At 37.3% G+C, this 10,155-nt stretch overlaps 1 protein-coding gene across 2 annotated transcripts; it reads left to right on the forward strand.

Annotated features, from left to right (window-relative positions):
* Nucleotides 1-60: 60 nt before the first annotated feature.
* Nucleotides 61-2,205, forward strand: LOC136804251 (dapdiamide synthesis protein DdaC-like). 2 transcript variants are annotated; one of them, XM_067060954.1, is made up of 2 exons: nt 61-119; nt 756-2,205. In XM_067060954.1, exon 2 carries the CDS (start codon nt 768-770, stop codon nt 1,770-1,772), a length of 1,005 nt encoding a protein of 334 aa, XP_066917055.1. In that variant the 5' UTR covers nt 61-119; nt 756-767; the 3' UTR covers nt 1,773-2,205. The 2 variants fall into 2 exon arrangements, with proteins under 2 accessions (XP_066917055.1, XP_066917053.1); XM_067060952.1 differs by lacking the exon at nt 61-119 and adding an exon at nt 461-577.
* The last annotated feature ends 7,950 nt before the right edge of the window (nt 2,206-10,155 follow it).

The raw sequence follows: 10,155 nt of genomic DNA on the forward strand, positions 1-10,155 counted from the left end.
TGTTTATGTTTGGTCAAATAATTGCAAAATGATTTCACCCATCTTTCAAATACAGGAGAGCTTTAGCTCTGAACTTTTTCTTTGAACGGAAATCATAAAACTGAAATCATAAATTTTACGTAAGTAACAAACTTGAACAATTCTTTGCTCTTTTTGGTCAGCTATAATTATCTAAATTTGCAAAAGGTCGTGTAGTATATATAGTTAAGCATGGCATAATGATTGTTAGGACGTTGTATATTTGAATGGGATTTGGGTAGCTACAGAGTCACTGTTATATACAATCCGAATTTTCTTATGTTAAATCCATTCGTCATAGTTTCATTAAAAAAATCAAAATCAAAATTAGTAACGTAGACAGAGGTGAAAGAACATTTGAGAGCAGATTGAAAGGACACAGTAAGTATGTTTTTATACTACGAATAGGTAAGTGCTTTGCCGTAAAAATCTGCTCACGCAGATCGTTTTTCACCCCTGTCTACGCTACTGAAAATTTATTTCATAGTACTGTAAAAGCTGTTTGGCTACGCCATCGTCAGAACAAACATAAAAGCAAAGCAAAGGAATCGATAAAAATGTAAATACATATGAAATTATTCTTTAGGGTATATTCAAGAAATGCCATTTCTGAAAAATTATACAGTAATTGTTGTGTTTTTAGTTGATTGTTAAGTGACGGTTCCATGGTAGCTATAAACGACGCTTCTAGAAACTTCCTATTTATCCCGAAATTTTCTTATGATTCTTTGTCTTAGACCACTCTCGTCATGACCATGAAGATTGTAAGAGGGAATGGAAAAGAAATCACTTCGTATATACGAGACAATAAAAGGGAAATCATAGACGCCTTTGAGACACCCGGCGCCCTTCTACTCCGTGAATTCGACACAAATGAGATTGAAATTGATGAAGTTGCCCGATTAATAGGATATACACCAGCGCACACTTATATTCCAGGAATCGCTCCAAGGAAAGCTGCTATAGAAGGAAATCCGTTCGTATTTACTTCGACAGAAGCACCGCCCCATCTCCCTATCCTTCCTCATACTGAAATGACTTATTGGCCGGACCCTCCCCATCTTATACTGTTTCAGTGCAAATTTCTTGATAGTTCATGTCCTCAAGTCAATGCAAATGAAACTGTGCTATTTGACATGAAACTAGCTGCTGCTGAGCTAAACGAAAATCTGCTTGAGAAGTTTGCAAATGGCTGCATTATGGAACGAAAATACCCTGGCAAATTCAACCCAAACTGGGATATTGAGGACTCTATTGCAGGAGGTTCTTGTTGGCAAAAGGCTTTTGCTACTGAGAATATAGCTGATGTGGAGTCGATATGTAAATTGAATAATGTTGAATTTGAATGGATATCAACAGTAAGCAAGGAACCACCAACATTGGTGACAAAATATCACTCATCCTGGTATGTCAACCAACGATTGGTGTTACAGACACCCTTGCTAGGGAAAGCAGTTTACCAAGACATGATCAAACGTTTTCCCCAAAGGTTTGACAATCAAAGAATGTACGAAACTGTGGAAGGTGGTTCAGCTGCCCCAAAAGTGGATCTCTTACATCCTAACATTCCTGGCAAACCTTTTCTTAAAGAATCGGAAATTTTTGCGTTGATGGAAGCTCTTTGGAAACATGTCGTGTTTATTGAGTGGGAAAAAGGTGATGTTGTTTTGATAGACAACAAGAATATGGCTCATGGAAGGATGAATTGTGCAGGGAAACGGAGAATTGTTGCCTCTATGGCACACAAGCGTTAAAGACTATCTCGTCAATGAGAAATATTGGAATCACAAACTTTTTAATTCATTGATTTACGCATCTGGAAAGTATGATTATATTTACGTTTATCATTTTTCAAAATTTACACGTTTACGTATACTTGTAATTTGTAATTGCTTGCAGTATTCCTTTGAATTCATTTATTGCTCGGTTTCGCAAATGCCTAAGGGTGTTTGGCATTTGAAATGTCAATTTGAGCGAAGGAATCCCTTTTTCAAGTATTTCAAAACAAACAAAGAGAAAATAATCACATTTCACAGGTTATGACGAAAAATACTATGGAAACGGCCGAAAGTATCAAAATTGAGTCCCAAATGCCAAATACCAAAAGCCGTCATATGTAAACGCGCCCGTAGTCCATAAAAGAGGAATCGTTAATTGAAAAAAATCGCTCTTTTGAGCAACTCTGGAGATCCATGTTATGATTTCTTCTTTTATCAACTTCAGTTGAGCTAAATAGAATCTGACAATGTCTGTTTCTGTGTCTGTCTGTCATAAAACTTTAGGGTAGCCTGGAAATGGTCGGATTTGGCTGATATTTTGCACACTTATTATTTTGATGAATATCTGGGGGCGTTTTTTTCAAACTTTTGATTTTAGGGGCATGGTCATGACTTTTACGCCAAAACGAGGCAGCATAGTGATGAAGGTGGGAAGCCAACAGATTCTGAAAGAGTTTCTTTCACTTCTCCTGTTTTATCTTTCCAATCGCCTTGTTCTAATTTGTTTGAACCTCTGCTTTGAATAGGTTGGTTTGTTACCGTGAAAAGCACAGGCCGAAATCATATATCGACCTGTGCCGACCAATCCAGATTCTATTCAGCGCGCAATCAACGCAGAGAAAAGTAACCATGACGACAATCCAAGATCTTGGATTAAGTTCCAAGCTGATATTTTTATTGCCGTCGTTGAAAACACAACTCAAAATATCATTAATGCTTTTTAAAAAGATTCAGCAATAGAGAATCATAACATAAAGGCTACAGTGATTAGATTGACACATAATAAAATTTATATGATTGGTCATCAGAGGTTGATATATTCTTTGAAAACTCAACCTCTGATACTCAGGGTATTAATTTGTTCTTTAATCATTTTTTACCATCTAACGCGAAACTGAGTGTGAGGTCTGGAACTGTTGATTGCATCTTTTTGTTGTCATAGTGCTTCCAAGACCACCGACACGAGGCGGAAATATGAAAAAATTTCTTTCACGATCGTTACATATGTAACCATTGAGGAGAGCTGGTGGAGGGTGATGCTCTGATCCCAACTGGCAAACAACGTTGTTTTAACGTTCAAATAACGTTATTTGGATTTTAGGGACGTTAGATGGGCGTTGTTTTGAGGTTGTGTGCCGTCTGGGATGGCTTCTTCCAATGAAACAAATAATTCTCTTGTCAAAAGTACGGTCCTCATGATGTGTAGATGTACTTGTGTTGTATACTGTTTGTGAATGCACAGTACGCTGAATGGGGTATGCATCCTGGCAATTTTTCTCAGTGATTTGACTTCCGTAATCCATTCGTCGATCTTTAATTTAATAAAAGCTGATGTGAACTTTTCGTCGCCAAAACAAGCACCAATCAAATGTTTCCTATTAATACATTGGTAAACTTTTTTAACGATAATAACACTTTTAGAAGGATTGGGAAAGTAACCAATCTTTGGACCATATTGAACGATGGTATTCCACCCAGTCTTCTAACGCTTCGATAGAGCCAAGATCAGTGAGATCGTCACCAAACGCGATCTTCTTAGCTGTGCTACCTGCTGCTTCTAGAAGTGGCAAAATCGCTAGCGAGTATGTTGTCATGGGTGTTGGATTTGGATCGCCCTTCTTTCGATGCCAATTCTTTGCCGCGAGTTAGGAATAGACGTGCTGGTTTGGCATAGCAGCTTTGTACTACCCTGAGTATCAGAGGCTAAGTTTTCAAAGAGAAAATATTAACTTATTAATTTATTCGAGCTGTGATACTCACGGTAGCTTTGTACGAATCTTGCAAATTGTGGACATAAGATGTTCAAGTTATACATCGCCACTTTTCTAATGGTCGAATTGAAGGCATTGTTGTCTGCATCAATTTGCAGCAACCCTTGTGCGTTTCAGCCGCTTCAAACATCTCTTTGACACTGTGGATTGCATAACCAGAGTTCACAGCGCACAGTTGAAAGATTTCCAGCACACTCACGCATGTCGTTTTGAAATGCTGACATCACTGTTTTTCCGATTCTTCTTCTCAAAACCTCTCCAATACCGATTGGACGGTCACCGGGATTCTTTGAGAGAGGAATCAGACGACAGGCCACGCCATGAGGAGCCGAAAGGAGCAATAGATTCGGGATCTTCAAGCAGCTCAACAAATAGATTTTTAGGTCATAGGGTTGTAATTTCTTTTCGAAATTCGACTACAGCAGAACCATATATTCCACTACCGATCATTCTTCGCCCCATTCGTCTATGCCTCGAGTTAGTAACGATGCTCCCGACGCGCCACCCTAATAATAAGTGGCTTCTTTTCTCATCCAGGAGTCTCGAGTTTAGCTTTTCGGGCTTGGAAGTCAATGGTGAAGCGAGGCTGCTGGCATCCACTCCTGCCGGAGGAGGAGGGCGGGTACTACTAGGGTTGCTGGATGAGGGGTATGTGCGGACGGGACCTTCGAAAACCGACCCTTAGAAAGACCGAGACTGATTTTTGCTTGAAAGGTGACTTTTTTACAATTTTTTCACTTGAGAAATCAAAAAAAATTCCAAATCGTGAATTTTCCGACCCTTAGAGAGACTTGCCCTTGCCGTGTCTGCTGGTGTCTGCGGTTTTTGTAGAGCTGAAATAAAAGAGAAGGCGAAAAGGGCGTAAACTAAAAATGGCGGTTTTTTACCTGCATTTGTTACTCTTCTTAATTTGTGCACGAGCGTCGAATGGCAAAAGCCAGATAATTTGCTTGTAGAAAAGTCGTCGCGTGAAATCTATAAAAGCGGCGGGTACTTTGATTTGGAAAGAGGAAATCTGAAAACACTGCAAAGTTTTTTCAAAAAACTTCAAACTTCAAAAGAAATTGATTATTATTTTATTCGAATCATTCAACATTCAAAGCTTCAAAGCAAGGCTGACAGTTTGATTCAGTGTCAGTGAGGCCTGGAAAGCGTTGTCAGGTTAGACCCAATATTTTTACCACCTTGCCTTGGCCAAAAAGTAAGACAGATCGATCTGGCATGCGGGAATAGTGTCAGGACCTGTCGGCTTGCAGGAATAGGTCAGGACCTGCAGATGACCTGGTAGGGTTGGGTATGGGTGTGGTTTGGGTTTGGTTTTGTATGAGATTGGCTAGGAATTGGGTTATTATCAATATCAATCAGTCAGGGTCAGGGCCAGGGGGAGTTGGAGCTCGAATACTCTTTTGTGATGATATTCTCTTAATATAATCTGGTCTGTAGTTTGTACAATATAAATAGCCATCAGAAACACTTTCCTGGCACGAATCCGTGGCGCAGTGGATGAGGCATTGGGTTTCTAATCGATGAAAAACTTTGCAATAGGTGGGTTCGAATAGACCTTTTTTTAAAGAGGCAACCCTGTTGAATAATTATGTAGTCCAGCATAAAAACAATGATACAGCCATGAATAATTACTGTTTCATGCATATTATAATAATCATGCATGGCTATATCATTGTTTTTTTTTGCTGGACTACATAATTATTCAACAGGGTGGCCTCATTAAAAAAAGGTCTATCCCACCGGTGGCGAAATTTCGGTAAGTCATTCAGCAGTCAGTTAGGCAATGGGAATTTGATGTTCTGTTTACCGTCGCGTTTCTAAAAATATTTGATGCGGCAAAATTTCATTATTCATTATTCATACCTACCTGGTGCTTCCAATCTCCAACAAAGTTGAATTCCACTGTGAAATCGAGCTGCTTTCACTTTTGGAATCAAAATGACATGCGCAAAAATTCAAACGCATTCGAGACGTGCCTAAAACGCGAATTTCTAAAACGCCCTTGATGCCGCCCACTGCTTAAAAAAATGCCTGCCCCATCTGCGGACGTGATTGGAACCATGTTTTTTACTCGAGGCGCACATTTTGTTAGCGAAGATGTTGTTTTTGATTCTCTTTGAGTGTTTTGGATAGCTTGGCACAGGAAAAGCAGAAAATAATGAGTTTTTAAGAAATAATGAACTTTTTTGAGCGGCGGCTCAAGAGCATGCGGGCGGTCGACGGTAAACAGAACATCAAATTCCCGTCGCCTTAGAAAACATAAAAAACAACTCACATAGAACCAAATTTATTTTGCCATGGATCAATGTGGAGTCAGATCACAAACAACAAAATTTTCATTTTTTGAAAAAACTAATATTTCGCTTCACAATAAAAGCATCGTCAGAGTGATAGTAATACTGAAAATGTTGAACAAATTTCTAGAAAAATCAAAAATCAACTAGCGGAAAAAATCTCTAGAGGCTTTCAAACCCGAGTTCATTTCTGGATTTTTATCTTTAATTGCCAATGCCTCTTTAAACAAAAGAACAGACCAATTATTGCTTTTGTCAACAACTCGAATGTTATTGCGAACGTGATTAATCCGTTTATCACGTATTTCATCATCAGTGAGCGATTCTGTGACGCCAATCAACAAGAGGGAATCTATATAGTTAATGCCTTCACACTTAGTGAGGTGACGGTAAACGGCGGAGAAAAATAAGTTGCAACTATTGATGAACAAATGTTTCTGGAAATGGAGGAAAGTTGAAGCTGTTTGAAGTCTGAAACTTTACGTATGTTTATCGGAAAAAGGGTGAGGAATTCAAAAATCACAATCGCCAATTTCAGTTCTTTAATTTTTATGTATTTTTTTTCACTTTTTTGCTTCTTTAGCATGGGAATGTCCCAACTTTTTGTTCCTCCATTTCCAGAGGCCCCTTGAAAATGGGCCCTATCACCTTTCTCGACTCATTTCAACCTTTTCCAAGCTAATTTTCTTCAAAAAAAACACAAAAAAACTATGCTATGTCTTCTTTTTTCAAAAAAAGATATATCTTTCGTTATTTTCATAAATATACTAAATGTTTTACAAATATTTTTTTAATAATAATATTCTAACACCATCAAATAATTCTCCCTCCAAATTTCAGGTCTCTAGCTACACTAGAAAAATAGATACAGTATGCAAAATTAAAGAAGCCTGACTGGGAAATATCTTTTTTTTCTTTTTTGACACATTTTTTGAGTTTTTCCAAGCTATTTTCCTAACCTTTTTTTCGGTTAGTGTAGAACGCAGGTCACAGGTCACAGGTCACGGGTCACAGGTCACAGGTCAGTGTTGACAGGTCAGCTTTGATTACTGTAAAATACAAAGAAAATGTTTGAAAAACAGTTGTTAATGTCAATGATATAATTCCAAAGGTATTTTATTGATCTAGAACTATTTTAAAGCTAAAAATATACCCACGTGTTTACCACGTGATTTCGCGTTTTATGCCGTGTATAACACGGACCTGTAATACTTGTATTATATATTACATCTATATCACACATGCAAAAAAGTTATCTTTTCAATGTTCGCATGTTACGAATGTTATATACAAAGAATAAAGAAATATTCGAATATCGATCTCACCTTTGCCTTAAACAGCCCCTAACAGGAAAATAGCTATTTCACAATCACTAATGTCATATCTCATTTTATCTCCTGCATCACCTTGGGTATGATAACAAGAATTGATGAAAATAGCGTCAATGGGATTATATTTTATAAATGTTTTAATATTTTTATTTTTTCCCCTGCTTCGTATTTTTGATAAAATGACGTCACTATTTTCATTTCTCTAAAACAGCTCTCTTGGAGTATTTATTGTTTTCAAAACCTGTCAATCTATATCCACTTGCAGCGTCGGCATCCTATTACGCATGATAAATATTTTTATTGTTAATTGGTGTACAAAACCTCATACTTCGAGATAACATCATTATTTACATAATTTAAGTGTCATTTGTTGTCAATTTTTGGGGTTGATGATTTGTCGTTTAAGTCTTCTAAATACAATATTTTGATATTACATTTCCATTACATATAATATTTTCAGGAACTTTTGTTATGAGGGTTGTATGTTACATGCGTTACAGTTTCCGGTCTGTAATTTGTATGACCTGTGACTTGGACCCCGTGACCTGTGACCCGTGACCTGTGACCTGTGACCTGTGTTTTACACTAACCGCCTTTTTTTGGACATTTTTAGTCAAATTTTTTACACTAAAATTTGAATATCTTTACAACCACTTATCTTCTGGAGGAAATTTGAAAAATCTTCTGGAGTTGCTACATGGGGTATGGGTCACAAGGCACAGGTCACAGGGCACGGGGCATACAAATTACAGACCAGAATGAAATATAATGATATCATGACGTATAATTCATAACACATACTACACAGCACATATAATAGTACTAGTATAGTATGTCTAAAACAATTATATACGAATAGTATTGAATAGTATCATGAAAATTTTTAAAAGATATGTCACCCACAAATATTGACAAAATGATATTGAATGACAAAAATATTGTCAATATAAAATATAAGGCCCCTGAACCAATTTACAGCAAAATATTTTTTCATACTCAATAGGATGCTAATTATGTGACTAGATATAGATTGACATGTTTTAAAACGATTAAAATGCTGCAAGATAGTGGTTTTAGAGATATGAGTACAGTTACGTTATTTTTATTAAAAATTCATAATGGTAGGTGGAAAATATTAACACATTTATAAAGTAATATTTTTACGTTATTATCCATTAAAAATTATATTCATACTCAAGGTGATGGAGGGGATATAATGAGATATGATTTAACAATAGCCGTACTATAATTTCCTTGAGAAAAATCGGTTTTCAGGAGATGGGAATTGTAATATGTATATTACTTATGTATAACATATAACATATAGGGCTATATTGAACTATAAGCTTGTTATATGCATGTAATATGTTGCGGTGTTTTCTGGTCTGCATTGTACATGACGCAAACTTTGAAAGCACGTGGAAAGCACCTGGTTAGATTTTGAAGTTTTAAATAGTCATACGTGGATAAAATACCTTAAAATTGATTTTTCGATAATATTTTTAGTGTTTTTAAAACATTTTCTGTTTGAATTACTTTGATCTGAGCTGCCCTGTGACCTGGACCCGTGCCCCATGACCCGTGTTTCTAACTAGCCTAAAGAGGTAAGACTTAGGCTGGACTTAAAAAATTGTTGGTTTGCCGTCACCTGACCAACCCTATCTCGAAACCTGCCGACCCAAAAAATTTTATTTCCATTTTAAAGAAGATTTTTTTTCCTTCAAAAACTTCAAACAATAAAAAATCAAAACTCGTATCTTGTTTATCTCAAGCATAAGAATCGTAAATTCCCTGCTAGCACTTCTGTTCTTTATTCAAAATTACCTAAATGTAAACAAACTGTCAAGGGGGGGTTTGTAGGGGCTCAAAATACCGTTTTCCCGTCAAAATTTTTGCTGAATCCCGGAATCCCGAAAATTGAAAAAAATAATAATACCATCACACCGGTTTGTACAGGTATAAATACCGGCATAATGACAAAAAATAAGGCCAAATACCATCACCGTCTGATTTTAAAATACCGTTTTCCCGTCTTTTTTTTTGTCAAATCCCATAATTCCGTACTAAAAAAGGGGCCAATCCCATCACACCGTAAAAGTACAAACCCCCCCCCTTGTTAACCCTTCCATGGACAAATTTCATAAATCGCCAAAATAAAAAAAAATTCCAACAGACCAACCCACCTCCAAAATCTAGGGTCGGGTGACAGCAAGCCCAGCCTTAGCCTAGTTTCTAATGCTGATATAGGAGTTTAAGCTTGGACTGACTGGAAAGTACAAAATAAGTCCAGATATGTCTTTCGCCTTCATAAAGAAGCCACGACCATATCATCCACAGCCAGGATGCAAGTGGAATTTTTCAATCCGCGGGCCTAGACGGTATCAGTTAGGGCTAGGGCTGGAGCTCGAGAGGCATAATATAAGGCTAAAGGCCTTCTTAGGGGCAATGGGCCATTCCAGAAAATTTTTGTTACCCCCGGCCGTCCCATCCTGTCGGTTGATGTACATTTTAAAATTTTTTCTCAACTTCAGTTGAGCTAGAATCTGACAATGTATGTATGTGTGTATGTGTGTGTGTCTGTCCGAAAACTTTGGGGCAGGCTGGAGACTTCAAAAATGATCGGATTTGGCTGAAATTTGGCACACTTGTTCCTTGGGTGGATATTTGGGGGTGCTTTTTTCATTTTTTGAAAATTTTCATTTTTAAGGGCGTGGTCACAAGTTTTCACCAAAACGAG

The sequence above is a fragment of the Clytia hemisphaerica genome, unplaced genomic scaffold (assembly GCF_902728285.1).
Source record: "Clytia hemisphaerica strain Z4C2 unplaced genomic scaffold, Clytia hemisphaerica genome assembly, whole genome shotgun sequence".
NCBI classification, from domain to species: Eukaryota; Metazoa; Cnidaria; class Hydrozoa; order Leptothecata; family Clytiidae; genus Clytia; species Clytia hemisphaerica.